At 41.4% G+C, this 24,148-nt stretch overlaps 1 protein-coding gene across 9 annotated transcripts in view; it reads right to left on the bottom strand.

The window, feature by feature from the left end:
* The window catches only part of SLC4A4 (solute carrier family 4 member 4), a 403,790-nt gene that overhangs the window by 75,170 nt on the left and 304,472 nt on the right, over positions 1–24,148 (bottom strand). For all 9 annotated transcript variants that reach the window (XM_068233367.1, XM_068233376.1, XM_068233372.1 and 6 more), the window contains one exon: positions 13,400–13,557. In XM_068233367.1, coding sequence (XP_068089468.1) covers positions 13,400–13,557 — 158 coding nt within the window. The remainder of the gene's footprint in view (positions 1–13,399; positions 13,558–24,148) is intronic.

The raw sequence follows: 24,148 nt of genomic DNA, 5'->3' as shown, positions 1-24,148 counted from the left end.
GCTGAATATAAAGAAACAAACCTGTAAAAATAAAATATCAGAATTTCCATAAACCGTAGTTGTAGTTGCCTTTGTACTTATTCAGTGCCCAAAGTCTAACTTGGCAGTGGGAATGGGTTTGACCCAATATGTGGTCAACTTATCACCAGATTAAAATTACATCTATTATTACTTAGTATTTATAGAATGCTGACATCTTACGCAGGGTTGTACAGAGCATATTGTCTTGCCACTCAACTGTCCCTCAGAGCGCCTCCCAATATAATCCCTACCACAGTCATGTCTGTCACAGTCTAGGGACAATTTAGAGTGAAGCCAATTAAAGGAATACTATCGATTGAAACAACTTTTTTTTAATACTCTATATTAGTGTACACATTACCACTAGTGCTAGGGGCACTTTATTTATTCACCCAGGTCTCTCTCTCACTATCCCTGCTTAAAAGTTAATTTCTCACACAGCTCATAGTAGTTTGGGTCACCCTGAGCTGCTTGGTTACTCTGTCACACAGCTCACAAATATATTTCACTGTGTCACTCACAGCATGCCGGAGACATGAGGAGAAATAGGCTGATCTGAGGTGGTAACAGGTAACTAAATGAGCTGTAATATTGCTGGAATATAACTAGCTATACCACGAGTCTGTGTTTACACTCAGACTGGTTGCCTGGCTGCCTGCCTGTGGTGATTCACTCCAGGCTGCATCCACTTTACAAGCTGCTGAGAGGGGCAGACCACTGTCTACAATTAGCATTATTAGTATCTTTATCAGTCAAGAGAAGCAAAGATAATAAACACACATTGCTCGAATCTTTAACACCTTACCAACATATCAACAAGATTCTTTCAGCAAGGTGATAATTAAACTATAAACTGAGGAGTTGATAGCAACTCCCCTGTGCAAAGACATGGTCTAGCCCTCTGGGAGCCTTCAGTATTTAGATACATTTTGTATCCAACACTGACGCCAAAACTGACGGAGGATTTTACAGCTGAGAGGAACAGCTGTGTGAGGAAACAAATTGCTTCTAGTACTAGTCCTAATGTGTGCTAAAACATACAGCAAATCAAAATAAATGCATACATCGATAGTATTCCTTTAAGTCATCTGTATATTTGTAGTGAGCCACTACTCTAACATGGGTTTCAGACTAATGGTGTGTATACACTTGACAGATTAATGAAAGATCTTAGACCAATTTTACCCCCTTCCATGTAGTGTGAGAGCATACTCTACACCGTCTATTCTATAGAGCTGATCTCCCCATCAGAAAAAAATCTTTGCAAGATGCTGCACACAAAGATCTACACATTCAAAAGATCAGTATCTGCAACAGATCTGTTTCTGCAAAAGATCTTTTCCTGCAAAATGCATTCATAGGGCTTGATTCACAAAAGGGTAATAACTGAGTTATCACACCTAAAAGCTTTTCACGTGCAAACTAGGGTGCTAAGTATTTTGCACTCTAGTTTGCACATGCAAACTAGGAGGGTGCAAACAACTTTTCACCCTAGTTTGCACTTGCAAAGCTTTTAGGCGTGATCACTGAGTTTTTAGGGGTGATAACTGAGTTATCACACTTTTGTGAACCAAGCCCATAGTCTATGATATCTGCAGATCTCATACACACCTTGTTTAACAGACAATCATCTGCAGATCAGATCCACCAGGATGGATTTTAAGATCTGCAGATGATTGTCAGATCTGCAGATGAATGTCTGTTAAACAAGGTGTGTATGAGGATCTGCACATATCATACAGGATCTTCTCAAAAAATTAGCATATTGTGATAAAGTTCATTATTTTCTGTAATGTACTGATAAACATTAGACTTTCATATATTTTAGATTCAAATACACACAACTGAAGTAGTTCAAGCCTTTTATTGTTTTTCTTATTGATGATTTTGGCATACAGCTCATGAAAACCCAAATTTCCTATCTCAAAAAATTAGCATATTTCATCCGACCAATAAAAGAAAAGTGATTTTAAAACAAAAAAGTCAACCTTCAAATAATTATGTTCAATTATGCACTCAATACTTGGTCGGGAATCCTTTTGCAGAAATGACTGCTTCAATGCGGCGTGGCATGGAGGCAATCAGCCTGTGGCACTGCTCAGGTATTATGGAGGCCCAGGATGCTTCGATAGCGGCCTTAAGCTCATCCAGAGTGTTGGGTCTTGCATCTCTCAACTTTCTCTTCACAATATCCCACAGATTCTCTATGGGGTTCAGGTCAGGAGAGTTGGCAGGCCAATTGAGCACAGTAATACCATGGTCAGTAAACCATTTACCAGTGGTTTTGGCACTGTGAGCAGGTGCCAGGTCATGCTGAAAAATGAAATCTTCATCTCCATAAAGCTTTTCAGCAGATGGAAGCATGACGTGCTCCAAAATCTCCTGATAGCTAGCTGCATTGACCCTGCCCTTGATAAAACACAGTGGACCAACACCAGCAGCTGACATGGCATCCCAGACCATCACTGACTGTGGGTACTTGACAATGGACTTCAGGCATTTTGGCATTTCCCTCTCCCCAGTCTTCCTCCATACTCTGGCACCTTTGGTTGCATTCATCCGAAAAAAGTGCTTTGGACCACTGAGCAACAGTCCAGTGCTGCTTCTCTGTAGCCCAGGTCAGGCGCTTCTGCCGCTGTTTCTGGTTCAAAAGTGGGTTCATGCTTCCATCTGCTGAAAAGCTTTATGGAGATGAAGATTTCATTTTTCAGCACGACCTGGCACCTGCTCACAGTGCCAAAACCACTGGTAAATGGTTTACTGACCATGATATTACTGTGCTCAATTAGCCTGCCAACTCTCCTGACCTGAACCCCATAGAGAATCTGTGGGATATTGTGAAGAGAAAGTTGAGAGACGCAAGACCCAACACTCTGGATGAGCTTAAAGGACTTACGAGGCGAAAATCAGAAAAAATGTTAGTTACCTTATTGTAATATCACACCTCAGGGCAGACGATCAGTGCCTCCCCTGTCAGTTTCAGGCGTTCTGTTACCTAAATCCAGGATACATTACAGGCCCCGACCCTCTGCAGGGTCGCCTGAACTGATGAGCTAAGAATTGCCGCTTTAAACAGCAATGTGAGAGTTACTCGTGGCCGCCACATAGCGGCTCCCTCCCCCGCTGTGAGCCGCTGCTAGGAGGGAGCCGCTGCTATAGTAGGCAACCCTGTCCCTGCCGGTATCATCCAGTCACACGCCGCCGCCTCCCTTCCCCAACCCGCCGAGCAGCCAGCACATCTATTCTACCCCCTTTTGCGGAGGAATTGCACGCTGACATGCTGTCACTGAAGAGCCGCTGGCTCATGAGCAGAGAGTCACTGAGCCGGCTGGTGAGCCGGCTCACGTACGAGCGGAGTGCGGATAACAAAGAACTGCTGGTGAATCAGAATATTCTGATTCACCAGCGGTTCTTTGTTATCCGCACACCGCTCGTGCGTGAGCCGGCTCACCAGCCGGCTCAGTGACTCTCTGCTCATGAGCCAGCGGCTCTTCAGTGACCGCATGTCAGCGTGCAATTCCTCCGCAAAAGGGGGTAGAATAGATGTGCTGGCTGCTCGGCGGGTTGGGGAAGGGAGGCGGCGGCGTGTGACTGGATGATACCGGCAGGGACAGGGTTGCCTACTATAGCAGCGGCTCCCTCCTAGCAGCGGCTCACAGCGGGGGAGGGAGCCGCTATGTGGCGGCCACGAGTAACTCTCACATTGCTGTTTAAAGCGGCAATTCTTAGCTCATCAGTTCAGGCGACCCTGCAGAGGGTCGGGGCCTGTAATGTATCCTGGATTTAGGTAACAGAACGCCTGAAACTGACAGGGGAGGCACTAATCGTCTGCCCTGAGGTGTGATATTACAATAAGGTAACTAACATTTTTTCTGATTTTCGCCTCGTAAGTCCTTTAAGGCCGCTATCGAAGCATCCTGGGCCTCCATAACACCTGAGCAGTGCCACAGGCTGATTGCCTCCATGCCACGCCGCAATAAAGTCATTTCTGCAAAAGGATTCCCGACCAAGTATTGAGTGCATAATTGAACATAATTATTTGAAAGTTGACTTTTTTTGTTTTAAAAACACTTTTCTTTTATTGGTCGGATGAAATATGCAAATTTTTTGAGATAGAAAATTTGGGTTTTCATGAGCTGTATGCCAAAATCATCAATATTAAAACAATAAAAGGCTTGAACTACTTCAGTTGTGTGTAATGAATCTAAAATAGATGAAAGTCTTATGTTTATCAGTACATTACAGAAAATAATTAACTTTATCACAATATGCTAATTTTTTGAGAAGATCCTGTAGACCACAGGTGTCGAACTCCAGGCCTGGAGGGCCAGATCCATGTCAGTGTTTAGGCTGGACTGAGAAAGAGAAGAATGCGTTCTACCTGATGGACCACACCTTTCCTGATTCAGACCTATCAATTAATTTGAGCTGCGTCAAAAATGTGTGAGGACCTCGGCCCTCGCAGGACCGGTTTGACATCCCTGCTGTAGACTATGAATGAATTTTGCAGGAACGGATCTTTTGCAGGAACATATCTTTTGCACATACTGATCTGTTGAATGTGTACAGCATTCTTGTTTTCAGAATCTTGCAAAGAGTTTTATCTGATGGGGGGTTCAGCTCAATAAATAAGACTGTGTAGAGTATGGCTCTCATACTACATGGAAGGGGGTAAAATTGGTCTAAGATCTTTCATGAATGTTTCAAGTGTGTACACACCATAAGGCTCCGTACACATATCCAATTTTAATCTGCAGATGATTGGCCAATTTTACCACTGCCATGTAGTATGAAGGCCATCACATATTAAATACTATGAACAGACTGTGTAGGTATGCTCTCATACTACATGGCAGTGGTAAAATTGGTCAGTCATCTTCAGATAAAAATTGGATGTGTGTACGGAGCCTTATGGTGTGTACACACTTGAAAGATTCATGAAAGATCTTAGACCAATTTTACCCCCTAATTAATTTAAATGTACGAGTATTGGATAATTCAGGTGGTGGGTTAGTGTAAGGAACATTTAAAAGGTAAAGTTAAGGTTAGTATGGGTGGAAAACAGTGATGATCGTAATTACATTACGATTATGCGAAATTCCACGTAAATTTTCGCATCTGCGTCTATACGTTGTTAGAAATTGTTCATTCAATTTTACTTTGTATAAGCATTCGTTATTACTCCTGAATTTACACGTAATTTACACATAATTTTGTGCCGACCTTGGCGGTGAATAGCAAAGCTGCATACATGCTATTGCTACATATGTTAAGGAGAATAGTGGGTACAAGTCAAAAAATAATAATTTTTTTCAAAAAGACCTTGTAGTTTTTTAAAAAATCTATTTTAAAAATGCAAAGAAAAATGTTTTTTAAATGCACAATAATGTCAGTTTAAAGAACATTTTTGTTTGTATTTTTAAAATCGATTATCTCAAAAACTACAAGGTCTTTTTGAAAAAAAAAAAGGTCACTTGTACCCCTGTCCTTTTTAACATATGTAGCAAATGGGGGCTTTGCTATTAACCGCCAAAGTCAGCTCGAAATAAAGCGTTAATGTATGCGTAATTACAAAAGCTAACAATTGCATATGAAATTATGTTTTTGCCGGAAATTTCACATTACAAAGATGATGCGTAAATGCGAATCACAATGCATAATTATGCATGAGGGTAATTTCTGCTCATCCCTAGTGGAAAAGCTAAGTGAATGATACAAGTGATTTTCAGGGCATCATCAATGGTTACTGCACAAGATTCCCATTAGAGTTGTCAGAAAGTAAGTTTAGTAAAGGGTTACGGTTAGTTTTATGGGGGAGATGGGGAGAAATTAGAGTTTTTGACAAGGGTAATAGGCAAGGTTAGTGTAAGGCACGCCCAAGGGTTTACTATTAGGGATATTTGGAAATGGGGTTCATATTTTAGGGTCTATTTGCTGCCACACTACTCTACCTCATACAGTGATGAACACTGGTGTCAAGGCACAGTGTATCACCTAGCTTCAGACTTACTAGCTTAGTGTTCTACAGAATGAAACACTTCACCAATCCATATGCCCAGTAGTCCCAATGCTGCATGGAATCCTTAAAGAGACTCTGTAACAAAATGTTCAGCCTTATTTCTTCTATTCTATAAGTTCCTATACCTGTTCTAATGTGCTCTGTCTAACTGCAGCCTTTCCTACTTGCACAGTGGCTGTGTTATCTCTGTTACATGATCTTATCTTCTCTCTTCTGTCGGCTCGCTGAGGCTGGAATGTGTGGAATGTGCTGCACTGCTTGTCATTGGCAGAAGCTATACACACCCCTCCACACTCTGTGTGAGTCACAGTCTGAGCCTATCACAAGCTGGTTAGTTTGTTTGTAAACACTGCCTAAAACTCTCAATTACAAGCCAGGATTTCAGCAGGGAGTGGCAGAAACAGCACAGAGGGGCCCAGGAGAACATAAGGAATAGAATGGTATGCTTTTTATTGTAAGAATTTTAGAGTACAGATTCTCTTTAAGTTTGTTTTTAGCAACAAATTACAAGGCACCTTGTAGTGTAAATTGAGCAACCTTGCCCATTTTGCCTATATTCAAAGATATATCTCACAAAGCCACTTACTCTAGCTGCACCTTAAAGGGAACCTGAAGTGAGTAAAATTATTGAAAATAAACACATCATGTAGCTGCAAATGAATATTACATACTAACCTCACTGTCAGTTCCACTCAGAAGCTCATCATTTTCTTCTTACAGTGATCCCTTCCAGTTCTGACAATATTGTGTCTGAACTGAAATATACCAGTTGCTGTCAGTTATATTTCAGCTGCTGTCAGTTACAACTGAATGTGTAAGGTAATGTCCATGTTTCCCTATGGCTCAGGCGATATTACAGTTTAACAGTGTGCTAACCAGAAAGCTGTTATGGGGTAATGGCCATTTTTAAAATGGAGGATGGAAAATTCCATTGATCACATTGGTCACACAGGACGCAGGAGAGGAGAAATAGATTGAGGAGTAGACTATACGGGAGGTAAGTATGACTTGTGTATTGTTATTTTGACTTTTTATTTTCAGTTCAGGTTCTCTTTAAAAGCTATGATAAGCATCACTGGCGTTAAGCTTATCTGCACTACTGAAGTCCAGGCTATCGGATTTAAAATGTGGACTGCCGAGTCGTCCTTCTGAGAGGTGTATATGATCACCATTGCAGCAAAGGGTATTTATACGTGCAGTGGCGTAGCTAAGGAGCTGTGGGCCCCGATGCAAGTTTTACAATGGGGCCCCCCAAGCACTCTATACATAACAATTGACACGGCGCACCAAAACCTGCCAATGGCAACTACAGTGTCAGAGGTGCAGGAAGGGGATGGGGAACAGTTTGTTAATGATTACCACTATTCAAAGTATCTATAGAAGTGATTATTATGAGCACAGGACCAATAGAGAGCTAATACTGTAGTTGAGGGAGGGCCCTTCGGGGCCCCTCTGGCCCAAGGGCCCCGATGCGGTCGCAACCTCTGCAACCCCTATTGCTACGCCCCTGTATACGTGCATATTTGATAAAGGCGTCCATTAAAGAGGTTCGGGAAATAGCCAGTAGTTGAACATCAGTACATTTCCCGATATTCTACCCAGGTCAGTGCCTAACTTTAAACCACTAGGCTTAATACCACAGGTGAGCAACTAAGCTTAACCCCACCCTAGTGGGCAACTAACCTTAACCCCACCCTAGTGGGCAACTAACCTTATCCCCACCCTAGTGGGCAACTAACCTTAACCCCACCCTAGTGGGCAACTATCCTTAACCCCACCCTAGTGGGCAACTAACCTTAACAACCCTATACTTTTCAGTGTCCAGTTAAAAAGGGGGGCCTCTAAACTGCACGTGCCCATTTCATTAACAAGACATGATAAGGGGTAGAGTTCTCCTAAGCTTTCAGTGGGTATTTATAACAGCAGATGAGCTCTTGATAGGGTTATACAAATGGCTTCTTGCAGACTGCTGAGACTGTCTGCTAAATACACTGCTCTCCCGGGATTTACGTCTCAGGTTTTCACTGGATTCAGACACTGGAAAATGCTCTGCATTCCATCCAAATGTAAATATAATTGAATTGTTACATTGCAGATAAAAGTTGCTAAAAACAACAAACACATAATGGATTTTAGAAAGAAAGAAGACATAAAATGAAATGCATGCCTCTGTTTCCATTAGTATCATAAATCATAGTATTTAAGTTTCTTTTGTCATTATTGTAATGACAGTATCTCTCAGTGTTTAAATCCCACATTATCTCAGTGAGTACCACAGGGAAAAGCTTCTTACAAAGGAAAATAGAAAAAAAGCACAGCAAAAGAAAATAACCAGCATAGTATTGCTGAAAAACACAGCAGGGCTGTTTGCTTGTGGTTATTCTAGAGTATAAGTATGCTTAAAAACAGATTTTTAAATTCACATAAAAAAAACAGTCAAGCTTAAATAAAATCTGTAAGGAAAAAAAAGGCCCCTGGGGGGTACTTACCTCAGGAGGAGGAAGCCTCTGGATCCTAACGAGGCTTCCCTGTCCCTCGGTTGCTTTGCCAGGACTCCCGGATTGCAAACAGGTAAATATTTACCTACCACGATCCTGCGCAAGTGCACCAGCCGCTCTTCATTCGGGTTAAGGCGAAAATAGCCGAACCTGGTCGAACCACTCTACTGCGCAGACGCAAGTCCTTTTGCGTCTGCGCAGTAGAAAACTTTGTACTGCACGTGCGCAGGAAGCTCCCAGAGACGCGAGTAGGAGCGAGGATGCGCGGCCGTGCAGGCGCAGTTGCATTTGTCTAGTTAGACGAATAATTAGACGGTGACCGGCGGCGGGGGAATGAATGATTCTTCAGTGAGGGTAAGGGACAGATTATCTGCAGGGGACCAGTAGAAGCCCAAGGTAAGTGTCAGTTTTTGATTTTTAAAGGAGCCCACAGAACCCCTTTAAGGATTTTATAGAGGGCCTTAAAGAGAATCTGTACTGTAAAATTCTTACAATAAAAAGCATACCATTCTATTCATTATGTTCTCCTGGGTCCCTCTGTGCTGTTTCTGCCACATTTCCTGCTGCAATCCTGGCTTGTAATTGCCATAGCAAGTGATAGTCTGAGAGTAGCTCAGTGTGTGAGTCATACAGAGTGTGCAGGGGGGCCTGGAGAGGGTGTGTATAGCTTCTATCCAATCACAAGCAGCACAGCACATTCCAGCCTGACTGCCTGAGCCTGACAGACCCGACAGAGGAGAGAAGATTAGATCATATAACAGAGATAACACAGCCACTGTGCAACTAGGAAAGGCTGCAGTAAGACAGAGCACATTAGAACAGCTATAGGAACTTATAGGATAGAAGAAATAAGGCTCAACATTTTGTTACAGAGTCTCTTTAAAGACCCAATAAGTTAAAAAGCGATGCTAAATAAAATGTCGCATTTTGTAAGAAGGCAAATCTATACTTAGCAAAATTGTGTTTAACTACCTAATGACCGCGTCATGCCAATGGGCGTGAACGCAGCGGCAGCCTCAGGACCGCCTAATGCCAATTGCCGTCAAGTCCTGGGGCTCTAATTTGCATGAGATCGCTCCGCCCCCTCTTCAGTCTCCGAGTGGCTATTGCCACTCGGGAGACTGTTAGACAGCGTGATCACCCGTCTATTTACATCGTGCAGCAGTGCGATCAGCAGCAGCGCTGCATTGGCTCTGGGGAACAAGAGAGTGATCGGCAGTGATAGGCTAAAGCCTATCACAGCCAATCGCTGTGATAGGCTGGCTGGGGGAGGGAGGGAGGGAGGCTGGCTGGGGGAGGCAGAGGAAAGGGTTTGTTTTTTTACATAAAAGGCTAACATAAATATGTATTAAAAAAATAAACAACTGGGGGGCGATCAGACCCCACCCAGAGCTCTGTTGGTGGGGGGAAATGGGGGGGGGGGGGGGAAATCACTCGTGTGCTGTGTTGTGCGGCCCTGCAGCTGTGCCTTAAAGCTGCAGTGGCCATTTTAGCAAAAATGTGCCTGGTCTTTAGGGGGGTTTACCACTGTGCTCTTCAAGTGGTTAAGAAATAGAACACTACTTTTTGTTTTTCGTTTTTTTTTTCTTGTCTGCAGGTATATGAGATGTATTAACTAACAATGTTAGGTATTTAAGAAATATAAGCAACTGGCTGTGCACAACTTCTGTAGGATGCCTAATAGTAGCATTTTCAATAAACAGGTTCAATACACATTCCCTGAAAATAAGGCCTAGTGTGAAAAAAAACTCTAGCATGATTTTTCAGGATTTTGAGGTTGCTTGAAATATAAACCATATTCCAAAAATATGCCCTAATTGCAGCTTGCGAAAAAATATGTAAATATTGTCCAGGCAACTACAGTATACATATAAAAAATGAGAATTAATTGGCAATAAAATGCAGCAGGACAGATAGACTTTTCATTAAGGAAAGCAGATACACCCAAAAGAATCACATTTATAGACCCCTATGATACCTAAAACAATAAGGGTCAGTGGATTAATCTGGATCGAGACCAGGAGAATAGGGACACTTTGCTGAGCCCACCAGTGGCCCACAAATGGCTAAATTACTCTATGCTGTTTTTATATCAGGATAGATTTGAGTGAGTGCAATAGCTTTTTATCAATAATACATGTGTTTGGTTTTACATTTTGCAAGGCTTTAAATTTGAGGTACATTGTGGATGCTATGGTATTGGAGCATTGGAGGGAAGGATCTGTGGAGAAGTGAAAATGAGAACCAGCAGTTGCCAGGGAGATGAGGGACAACCCGATAACAGTCCCAAGGAGTCCATTGATCCAACAGTCTTAGTGGATGGTTATTGACCTACTACAGGTGTGGTGGTGTCTCACTCTGTCCTGGAAAACTGTATATATTCTTGTTGCAAGTTGGCTGGGATCTCTATAGAGACTGTCTAAAAAGTGGAGTTGCCATTTACGCCACCCTGCTGATAGGAAGAGTTTTGGGACTGTTGCAATAACTGACATTATTATTATTTAGTATTTATATAGTGCCGACATATTACGCAGCGCTGTACAGTGTATATATATATATATATATATATATATATATATATATATATATATATATATATATATATATATATATATATATATCTTGTCACTAAGTGCCCCTTAAGAAGCTCACAATCTAATCCCTACCATTGCCATATGTCTATATTATGTAGTGTAAGTACTGTAGTCTAGGGCCAATTTTAGGGGGAGCCAATTAACTTATTCGTATGTTTTTGGAATGTGGGAGGAAACCGGAGTGCCCGGAGGAAACCCACGCAGACATGGAGAGAACATACAAACTCTTTGCAGATAGTGCCCTGGCTGGGATTCGAACCAGGGACCCAGCGCTGCAAGGTGAGAGAGCTAACCACTACGCCACCGTGCTGCCCATTGATTGTGATACCCTGGAATTTTGTAGTGTAGCATTTCCTCTGTGCAATATGTTATTGATTTTTTTTCTTTATTCAAGAATAAATGTAGTTTATTGTTCAAGGAAAAATAAGACATCCTTTGAAAATACGACCTAACACATCTTTTGGATCAAAAATTCATCTTAAGGTGGCCACTAACAGTCCAATTTCTAGCGAAAAATCATTCGAGTGATCAGAAATTCTGATCGGATTGGTTGTAAATAATCTCCATTGGTGGACACAATCGATTATGAACAAGTGAAAAAAATGTCGCCCGAATTAATTTTCGTCGAACCAAAATTTGGATTTTCTTTTTGGTTGTGATAGATAGGAAGTAAACATTGGTTTGTTGATGGTGTAGTGAACAATTTATTACAATATTTCACTTCCGATCAGAATTTCTGATCGCTCGAACGATTTTTCCCTAGAAATTGGACCGTTAGTGGCTACCTTAAGAGCCTGTCTTATTTTGGGGAAAACACAGTATAACCAGCATGAATTTGCAACTACAAAGCCGTAATCCTACAGCCTGGTGGTACACACATCCATTTTGATTGATGACTGCCCAATTTTAACACCTCCATGTGGCATGAGGGCCAATAGATTTAGAATACTATGAACAGATTGGGTCCAGCACAATGTCCACCCAGGTGAATCAAAGTGACTTATTAAGTCCACCACTTTTATCCCATCCAGAAGCAACGATGTATTAATGTTATTACGCTAGCGCTTGTGAAAGGGGTGGAGCTATAGCGCAAGCTTGCACTGGCCAACTGATGCCGAGCCACTCCTCCCTGCCGTTGATATGTGTTCAATACCTCTGGAACCCTGGTCTCAGTCCTTTTTCAGGATCACCAACATCCCCCAGCAACCTGGAAAAAAATAGGTGCTGGGGAGGAGGGTGATCCTGAAAAAGGTCTGGAAAGGATTAATCCTATATTCAACTTGTGTGGCCTTTTCACTATCTTCACAATATGACCAATCTCGGCTCACAGTAAAGGTAGTAGCCTAAAACAAAAAATAATCACATCCATGGAGACAGTTACTGAGAAACTGAATGAAAACTGCTGTGAACTAAAGTTCACCACACATTACAAATAGTTCCTATTTTCTGTACCATAAATAAGCCACACCTACTTACATACTTCCATTTACTGCAAGCAAGTCCCACTTTCACTGGGACACCCTGCTTTTCTTTTCTGCTGTGTCTGATTTTGCTAAAATCAAAAGATGGCTATTGAAACTAAATATACTGCTTCCCATAAGTATGCCGATGAGAGTTACTGGCAATCGGAGTGTCAGAATTCACTATGCATTGTTTTTAACTGATTAGCCTTTCACATCAATGAAAACATTGAAACAGAACATAAATCTGTTAAAATGTAGGGACTCTATTGATCAATTATATTAATATGGCATTGTGGAGCTATTCAATCAGATGGAACATCAGGCAGAAAGAATTTGAAGGACACCCACCTGAAGTGAGAGGAATATTGAAGCTGCCATATTTCCTTTTAATCAATACCGGTTGCCTGGGATCCTGCTGATCTTTCATGCATCAGTAGTGTCTGAATCACACATCTGAAACAAGCAAGCGGCAAAACCAGTCAAACTTCTTTGTTAAGGGTCTACGGCCAAAAGTATTAGAGGCAGACTAGGATCAGCAGGATAGCCAGGCAATTTGCATTGTTTAATGAGAAATAAATATGGCAGCCTCCATATTCTTTTCACTTCAGGTGTCTTTTAAAGTCCTCAATCCGAAAGATGTGGATTACATTCTATTCTCATCACAGCTTGGGCATTCTGGTCACATGACACATCTGCTCTGCACGTAATACCACCATTATGCCATATGTCTAATTATATGAAATTATCCATTAATAGTGTGCCTTTTACCTTCTGTATATATGTACAAACCTTAATGTATCTTACCGTGTGGGCACAGGAACTTCAGTGAGAGCACCAAACATGACAGCATCTTTTAGCCGGACAAAAGCAATGAAAGGAGTGTCCAAGAAGTCGACCTCTCCAACAAGAACATTGGAAGCTTCAGCATCTCTTGGCAACTTTTTCATGAATTTGTTTTTCAGCTAAAATATAATTATAGTATAATATTAGTAATAATGTCAGAACAGTAATCTGTTATTGCTGTTAACACACTGTTAGTCTATACATTTTCCTACAGTATATTTTACTTCATATCTGTGATGGGTTAACAGTCACCAGATGCAAAACTGAGGCAAAATGTGAAATTCAATTACAGATATTCAGGAAATATTTCAAAATTCTGTATGTCTTCTACATGCACTTTCATGGATATTTGCATACAGAACCAGGCAGGACGTGGTTTTAGCATTCTTTGCTATTGCCATGGGAACAACAACTAGGAGGAAGCTAGGTTAATAAATCACAATATGAACAATTCATGCGACTGAGACAAGTAATGTACATGAAAACACATCATGGTAAGTGGTGAGCATTTCACTTATGCATTCCATACTGTTACACAACAAACCAAAAGGACAATGAAGGTCCATAAGTAGCCTTTGTGAAGACCTATATGGGCTAAATCGAGGTTGACTTTTATCTCTTTTACTAATGCTCAGACTAGATCTTAATAACGGTCTTCTAGTTGTATTATGGTGTCAGGTGTGTCAGTGCTAGAAATGCAAGAATCAAAGGGGTTGTGAGACTTGTAGACTTCACAGATAGTATGCACAATAATGTATAAACACAACACACTGTAAGTACGGGGTGATTTTTTTTTATTGTAACAGAGACTTTAGCAGTATATTCTATCATTAGTAATGGTGCGCAAACAAAACAATCAAATCAGGAATCAAAGTAGCTGGCGGCGTGGGACAGGAGGATTCACAAGTGACTGTGAGGGCACGGGATGGCTGCAGGGGGCTGGTAGAAGCCCCAGGTGAGTAAAATATTTTTTTTTGGTTAGTCTTAAAGTCAAAAGTGTAATTTACACCACCCTGAATGCAATGCAGAACACCCCACTATAAAAGATGCATTTGGAAATCTGTGCAGTTACAGCAGAATAATATAACTGAACTCTACCAAATAAACGGATGTCTCAGGAATTGTATTCAATATTTCTAGCATGATTTCACGCCTTATTTTCATCCAGTCCTGTATTTTCACATTCTTCTCTATTTGACTTTTAAGAAAAGATAATGGCCTTACAAAGTCTATTCATAGTTTTGAAGTGAACCTGCATAATATGAAAATGCAATACGCAATATGATATGATATGACTACTACTGCATATGTAGTGTCACCCAGTCATCCTGCTGTGCCTTACTATATACAAGAGTGAATAGTGACTGTGAACACTTTACAGGAATAGACAACCAGTAACACATTGGGAGTTGCCTGCATCACAAACATATGAATGAACACAATGTAAAATATCACAACATCCTTATTTTATTGTATGATTCATGCAGGGGTCATGCAGTGGCAGCATTGGTACCATGTATAGGCTCTCACCTGCCTTTGCTTCAAATGCTGAATTCTGCAATCCTACAAAATGTTAATAATGAATTTTCTCAACTTTTATGATTTAATATTCTATTATGCTTATGTACAAACCAAAAGGACACTAAAAGTCCATTAGTAGCCTTTGTGGAGAACTATATGGGCAGCCATGTGGTCTTAACGGAGGCCAATGACTATCCCTTTTACTAATGATCAGACTAGATCTGGGTAATGGAGTGTAAGGGCCTAAGCCTACTTACATGCTTTGTGCATTTTTCAGCAACACATCAATGCTACAGACTGATACGCATTGCTGAAAAATGCACAGAAGCACGCAAGTGTGTTAGGGCCCTAAGTGTTTAAGTTGTAGTATGTTGACAGGTATATCAGTGCTGAAAATGCAAAAATCAAAGGGATGGTGAGCAGTGGCAGACTGAGATATAAATTTGTATATAATAAATAACACACTGTGAATAAAGTTTTCCTTTTTCTAATGAACAGCCTTAGTGCAGGGGCCATCACAATAAGGCATTCACATGTGTAGAGGTAAAGCCAATGAGTGCCACTCAAGGGCCAAACCAATTTGCAACAAAGACATCTGCAATGTATTCTACCATTCGTAACGGTACACTATCAACAAAATCCCAAGCTGGACAAAACACCAAATATAATATTTTATGGTTTTAAAACAAAGTTCATATAAGTCAATAAACAAGAACAGTTTATTCTAAATAACAAAAGCAGTAATTTTTTATTTTCTGTCTTTTATTATTATTATTATTTACTTTGCTTAAAGCCCAACTAAACTCAAAATACAATTCTAAAATGGATACCAGCGCCAAGAGATGAAATAAGAGCAGCCAGGGATCAGGCCTGTCCCCAAGACCCAATAGAGGAAATGCAAAAAGTACTAGTGATCCCAGCGCTACCAAAGCATACAGTCTTACCACCACCCGATGGCAGACCGGATGATAGAAGTCCTCCGTACCGGGGTACTTACTTAAAAATGCCTTCTTTATTGCACATAACATTTACGTTATGTGCAAAAAAGGAAAGTGGTTTTAAGTAAGTACCCCGGTATTGTGCAAGCTTCCAACAACAGGCGCAGTCTGCATGATCATTTTCTCCCCTTACATTCCAGATCATGCTCTCTGTCTGAGTGGTGGAGGGGTGAGACGTAAAAGCGGAAGGCAGAAGTTGTAGGAGCCAGACGGAGTGGAGCGCACGCTGGAAGATGGATGCTATGGCCGCCTGAGCTGACGAAGAGTGGCGATTTAGATCAAAAGACTTTGTGGAGCCATATGAGAGCAAGGGAGCCGGTGCCCATTATGAAATGGAGGACATCTATCATCTGGTCTGCCATCTGGAGGTGGTAAGACTGTATGCTTTGGTAGCATTGGAATCACGTGTACAGTTTGTAAACCCAAAATAGTTTTAAAATGCTGAAATCTCCCACTACACTATTAGTAGTGCTCTTGGAACTGTATGCAGTACGCAACTAAATACACTGTAAAGCTATTTTTAGGATGCATTCTATGCAAAAAGACTACAGCATATTCCACCAATGAGAGTATCAGTAAAGTACCTGCACTAGAATGGAGCCAAGATGTGACATGACTGCTGCATATGTAGTGTCACCCAATCATCCTACTGTGTCTTACTATATTATCTTGTGAATAGCGGCCGTGGACACTTTTGTCACATAAATAGACAATCAGTCACACACTGGTATATATGGATGTGTACAATGTAAGCGATCAACATCCTCGCTTTATTGAATGGTTCATGCAGAAATCATGCAGTGGCAGCAGTAGTACCATGCACAGGATCTCACCTGCCTTTGCTTCAAAAGCTGAGTTCTGCATTCCTACAAAATGTCAACAATGAATTCTCACCTTTTATGATTTTATATTTTATTATGCTTATGCATTCCACACTGCTGCAAAACTTTAGTCCATTAGTAGTCTTTGTGGAGAACTATATGGTGATCTAATATTCGATCTAATAAATGATCTAATATTGAATTGTGGTCATGCAATCTATAATGTTCTGCAGCAAATCAACAGCACAATAAAGATCTATTAGTAGCCTTTGTGTAGGGTAATATGGGCCGTCATGTGGCCTAAACAGAGGTCAACTATAACAGTCTCCTTTTACAAATGAGCAGACTAGATCTTAGTAATGATGTCTAAGTCTTTCACTTGTAGTATGGTGACAGGTGTATCAGTGCTAGAAATGCAAGAATTAAAGGGCTTGTGAGCAGGGGCATAACTACAAATCATGTCCCCCCCCCAAGAAAACATTGGGGCCCCCAATCTTCACATCTGTTCCCTCGCCTTAATTGGTTGACTCCCACAGCCTGATGGCCCATCTTGCAAAAGTCATAAAACAAGTTGACACTTGACACCTACAACAAGGGTAGCCACAAAAACACCTGATCTGAAGGTAGGACCCCTCTATTGGAGGAAGGGAAGATTAGTAGTTTGTTCTAGGCCCCCCTGTGGTTGCAGGGAATGTTCCCCTGTAGTTATGCCCCTGGTTGTGAGAAGTAGTAGACTACACAGATACGATGTACAATTGTGTAAAAAAAAATGTGTTGTACAGGGTGATTTTTTTTTTAATGACCATCATTTGGTCATCACAAGGCATTCACATATGTAGAGTACATCCAATGAGTGCCATTCAAGGGCCAAACCACTTCACTGCAACAGGGACATCTGCACTGTATTCTATCATTAGTAATGGTACACAATTAACAAAATCACAAACTGGACAAAACACCAAAGTAAATATATAAGCAGAACAGTTTATTTCAGTTAACAAAACCAGTGATTTTTTATTTATTTTTATTTGCTTTAAGCCAAACAAAACCCAAAATTGACGTTGTTAAATTCTGAAGCTCACATAATGGTGATTATAAATACTGATTTTGGTATTTCTTGCTGGCCTGCAACGCTACGCTTAAAGAGACTCCGTAACAAAAATTGCATCCTGTTTTTTATCATCCTACAACTTCCAAAAGCTATTCTAATGTGTTCTGGCTTACTGGAGCACGTTCTACTATCACCATCTCTGTAATAAATCAACTTATCTCTCTCTTGTCAGACTTGTCAGCCTGTGTCTGGAAGGCTGCCAAGTTCTTCAGTGTTGTGGTTCTGTGATGCATCTCCCCCCTCCAGGCCCCTCTCTGCACACTGCCTGTGTATTATTTAGATTAGGGCAGCTTCTCTCTTCTCTCTTATCTTTTACAAGCTGGATAAATCCTCCTCTGAGCTGGCTGGGCTTTCACATACTGAGGAATTACATACAGGCAGAGCTGTCTGCACTCTGCAGGAAGAAACAGCCTTACACTTCAGTGGAAGATAGCTGCAGGCGGAAAGAAACACACAAATGATCTCTTGAGATTCAAAAGGAAGGGTGTATACAGCCTGCTTGTGTATGAATGTATTTTCTATGTGTGGACATACTGTACATCAACCTACTTCCTGTTTTGGTGGCCATTTTGTTTGTTTATAAACAAACTTTTTAAAACTGTTTTTAACCACTTTTAATGCGGCGGGGAGCGGCGAAATTGTGACAGAGGGTAATAGGAGATGTCCCCTAACGCACTGGTATGTTTACTTTTGTGCGATTTTAACAATACAGATTCTCTTTAACCATACGCAAACACAATCCATGCAGTTTGCTGGTTTTCTGTTTAGAAAGTGAAATCTTGAACTTCCTGTGACTACAGGTCTACAGAAGGCTTGGCCATCACTATGACTGACACAAGATACAGCCTAATGCATGTGCATAAAAGTGAATATGAATGGGATGGGTGGTGAACTGTGCAGCTAAAGAAACAAATGTGCACACTACTTCAATGCTCCACATTTGTCACTTCCTCTGACACACCTTGGTAACCACTTCAGCCAAATTTGTTCTACTATAGCAATGTGAAATCTAGTCTGGCCTCTATTGTTCTTTCTTCTTTGAAAGTCAAACCTGATTGGCCCACCTGCCAGCTATCTAAACAGAGAGCAGAGAACAAGCTGTTGTGTTCTGACTAACAGCCATATGGCCCATACTCACGGGCGGCAAAAGTGGCCTGTCGCCAGCACACGTGAGCGTGTGGGCGACAGGCCGGCGACAGCTCCTTGCCAGGTCCCTCCGCGTACACATGCGGAAGAGGGACCAGCGGCGCGCCGGAAGCTGTCGCCGACGTTCCTCCTCCCCCCGCCGGAAGCTCTGCATACCTCAATGGAGGTTGCTGTCGCTAGTCCGCGTACTCACGCGGACTAGCGACAGCTGCGGCGGAGTTGCGGCGGCGACTGTCGCCAGGCGATTGAATATTTCAATCACCTGGCGACATCAGCAACGGGCGACAGTTCGGGGTGCGCGCCCGTTCAACGGCCCATACTCACGGGCGACCTGTCGCCGCAACACGCGCGCGCCGCGTGTTGCGGCGACAATTGTTGCCCGTGAGTATGGGCCATAACACAGATATACAGCTTGCTGTGCAATCTAAGCATATATAGTAGGTTGTTTTCTTCAAGGATCTCAATGTATAGATGATATAGTGGATCATGATCAGCATAAACCTTTAAAACAATGATGGCTTATATTCATTTACAAGTTGTAGGTGCTTGATAAATATGTTATCCAACTGTTGTACCTAAGTGAAAAGTGTAACTTACACTACCCTGAATACAACACACAACACGTCACTATGACATGCATTTAGACATCTGTGCAGTTTCCACAGTATTTGGTGTGTGGTTAGATTTATCTAAAAAACTACTAATGCTACAAAGTCCCATTCATAGTGTTGAAGGGAACCTGCATGATACCATAAGATGCAGTATGCAACTAAATACACTGTAAAGTCATTTCTAAAGTAATAAGTGGACTTTCTTCCACAAATCTGAATGTCAGAAAAGTACCTGCAGTGGAATAGAAACAAGATGAGGCATGACTACTGCATATGTAGTGTCAACCAATTATCTTGCTGTGCATTACTGCACTGGCCTAAGCTTGTGAATAGTGATTGTGAACACATAGTTACATGAACAGACAATCAGTGACAAATTAGGAATGGTTTGTGTCAAAACCATAATTTATTGTATGGTTCATGCAGGAGTCATGCAGTGGCAGCATTGGTACCATGCACAGCATCTCACCTGCCTTTGCTTCAAAAGCTGCGTTCTGTAGTCCTACAAAATGTCAACAATTAATTCTCAACTGCACTTTGATGACGTAATATTTCATTATAGGATGAAGTCCCAATGTGATTTCCTACAAAGCTCAGCATAGCTTTCTCTAATAGAAAACCAAACCACCTTATGCCCCACTTGTAACCAGAGCCGGATTTGTACGTTTTACCACCCAAGGCCACTGTCACCAGCCACTCCCCATCTAGTATAGGTAGCGAGATGACTCCTCCCCCCTTTCCCTCCAGTATAGGTAGCCAGATGGCTCCCTTAATCCCTCCTTTTCTCACTCCCTGCCCCCCCTTTCAGTATAGGTAGCCAGCTCGCCTTCATACCACAGCAGTCATCAGTGTCACTCATTTCTCAGCTCTTCTCCAGTGCCGAAGCTTCCTCTTCCCCTCTGTCTCCAATGCTGTCCAAGTCCATAGCCACACACCACAATGCAAACATGCACAGAGAGCATGGTGGCCGCTGGCAGCAGAGTACCGTGGTCAGGCGCTCGCCTGATCTCCCTGCACTGCATAAGTTCAGCCTGCTTGCTGCTTTGGTGCTCTTGCTCCTGTGGTGCCCTAGGCCATGGCGTAGGTGGCCCTGTGTCCTCCCTTCTGTCAAACAGGGCTGGGGGAGCATAGAATAGGGAGTCCCCATCGGCGACGTTTGTATTGGTGGGTTTGCGTAAGTCAGGGACTTTTCCCCTCACTTTTGGGAGAGAAAAGGTGTGTCTTATCATCATACACTATATAGCACCAACATCTTCCATAGCTCTGTACATAGTACAAATCTAATAGTGAGGAGCATAAATACATTAGATATATTACAAGTTCTAAACTATGTACAATCAGGACATCCATCAATTTATGTACAAATACATGCATAGTTGATGCATAATTTCAGACATCATCAATGCTGTACTTGTTCATATGTTAAAGTACAGCAGAAACAAGATACACTAGGGGGAGGTCTCTGTCCTTGCGAGCTTACAAGCTAGAGTCTTTTTCACACTAAATTAAGTAAATATACTTGTGAAACATGATGCCTTTTCTTATTTTTTTAACATGGCAGTGGCAAGCAACTATCTCATTGTTTGTGGCTGGTTTCTACTTAGCCAGCGTGTGTCTTGCAGGATGCACGCCGGCACTTGCAGTGATGCGAGCACGCAGCTGAATTGATTAGTCGTGCCATGCAGCATACCATCCAGAGTCGCACCAAAATGCAATTCAGACGGCAAAAGCATTAGGGATCGGCAGCTTTACCCCTCCCGAGTTGCCTGCAGAAACAGGCCCTTAGATATAAGAGAGCATTACTAAACAGTGACAGAGAGGGAAAGTACTCTCCACAGCTACTTTCTGTTTAAAACATTAACTTCTACTCATAAAGTTACATACACACTAGACTCACATCGCCTGAAATGATCATTGTCATTGTTTTGAGTTAAAATGTAGTGTGAGTACAGGTATTACCCAAAGCCATCAGTATCCATTTCATATGATCTTCAGTGTGATTAAGACTACTCCTGCTCATTCTCCACCTCCCCTCTCTGTAGAACAGATTTGACTACTTAACAGCAACAGCAGCTGTATGCTGATCAGTGGCAAGGGGGCCACAAAATATGATTTCAGTTAATATATAAGTGTATATGAAGTTTTACCTAATAGTGTGCAGTGTACTGCTATTTGGAAGAGACATCCCTGGTGGGTCAGTGCACTTTGTAAAATGTCATGGCATGGCTTGGCAGTAGATATGTAAAAAATAAAACACACTACTCATATGATCAGACATTTAATACTTTTTCTTACTCTGCAGAATGGATGGTGTGCTCTCTTGTTACAATAGTATCCAAATGCAGAATATACACAGCTACTTCATGTAGCCTTCACTCACCCTAATGATACAAATTTGAGTAAATCAGTTTGTAATAATGTTAAAGCTAATATGATTACCTTGACTGGAACCCAAGGAAGCACATCAAGACTAAAAAGCCTCTTTTTTTCCAAGACTGTATACATTTGTAGTTATATTGTGTACAAGCAGAGGAAAGATGTGAATAGATAATGGTAACAAAGTATTCTTTACAGACTCATTTATTCCATTCAGTGTAACAGCAATGTTTTACCTGAATAATAAATAAGCGTTGATATGGAAACGTGACAAAAATTACAGCTGCCCACAAATACCAAGAGAGACTTTTATCTCCACTTTAGTTGCACTGGCTAGCACTCATGCTCAGGCCTATTCATACCCTTCCAATAAACTGCATTAGCCTTTTGGAGCCACAACAGACTGTTTTTGCGCATGTTTTCAGATTGCAAATGACCTGTCAGCACTGTAAACAGGCCATTGATGATTAATTACTGCTTTCAGGTTTTAGCCTTGGGTTGATAATGGTTTAATGGAACATGGATTTCAATAGGATTGGGAAGCAAGAGTTATGTAATCTCCTAGTTTATGCAAAATCTCATCAGTTCATTGTTCAAACTTCACACTGAGGAAATGACCAAATAAAGCCATTTTATTAGAAACATCTTTGAAGTCCAAGCAGGATTTGGATGGAGTAAGGGATCTATTAGGAGCCCAGTCAGGTTGTTATTGCTTACTGTGTCACAATTAGAGAGAAATCTTCCACCAGTGACTAGCACTCTAGTGTCTGGCAGCAGCAGGTTCAACTCTCAGCAAAAGTACTATCTGCAAAGATTTTATATGTACTCCTATATAAACTGGCCTTAAACTAGAGTAGCAACATTGTATTATGATTAATACAGTTCATTGGAAAGTATGAATAGACCTGAGAAGGATTAATGTAGATTGTTAGTTCCTCTGCTAGACATGAACATGACTATTGCAGTAGATGTCTGCACTATATAAATACATAATGATAGTAATAATCATAATAATTCTTGTCACTAACTGGGTTCTGTACTAAACTCTGTTGGTCTACAGACAGGAAATGAGGGACGATACAAAATATGCTGCCTGGTTAATAAGGCCTTTGTGGGCTATCCGGCTTTAAAATCACCCACAGGTGTTTATTCTGACTATTATTTGCTAACCAAACAGTGATTTTTACACAGACGTACTGGATCCAGTTAGGGATGTATCTGTGGCAATGTCACCCAGCAGTGATCTGAGTATTTCCTCTCACTGTCACATTCCCACCGCATCACTGCATTTTCAGAATAAGCTAATCTTCTTCAGCAGATGCTAATTTGTAATCTCTATCTGCTCTGCAGATGGTGAGTTGGCCAACATACAAACTACAGATCAAAAAGTCACATTTACAAAAATCTTTAAGGACTGCCATTTGTCCTGAACAAAGATTCAGGTCACACAGTCCCCTTCCTTCAATCATCCTCTCTTTTTCCTAATTATGAAATGATGTTGCCCTTTGCTCAGTATATGCTCCTAAACACTGTGTGGAAGCACACCAGGAATATCCAGGACACAATGGTGTGTGTACTAAGCGACTATGGCTTATACTGATATCAGTCTGACTCTGATGCCAAGTCTGTGCACCATACACTCCCTAGATTTACATGGCTTTCCTCTATATCATTTGATCATGCATTGTGCTTGTCAGGCAAATGTTGGGAACCCACACAGGCTTCAGTAACACAGTGCAAACTATTACAGCAGGAACTGCTAGATTAGCAGAGAAAAGGACAAATACATATGCAGATGTATAAATACTCTAGCCTTTTGTAAAGTCATTTTATTTCCTCTCAATTTACCTAGAAATTACATCAACAAGTAATCTAAACTGGCAGTTTTTTTGCCTAAAAATAGTTTATAAAAGATAACACCCAGTGGTGCAGCTAAGAAGCTTTGGGCCCCAGTGCAAGTTTTACACGGGACCCCCCCCCCCCCCCAAGCATTGAACACATAACAATTCATATAGCACAACAATACCTGGCAAGGACATCCAGAGTAAGGGCTTGATTCACTAAACCGTGATAACTCATATCACAGCCGGGCTAGCGTTTTCATGCGCAATTTTGCATTTTGTGCG

This window comes from Hyperolius riggenbachi, chromosome 1, assembly GCF_040937935.1.
Source record: "Hyperolius riggenbachi isolate aHypRig1 chromosome 1, aHypRig1.pri, whole genome shotgun sequence".
Classification (NCBI taxonomy): domain Eukaryota; kingdom Metazoa; phylum Chordata; class Amphibia; order Anura; family Hyperoliidae; genus Hyperolius; species Hyperolius riggenbachi.
This window is presented reverse-complemented; position numbering and strand designations above follow the sequence as displayed.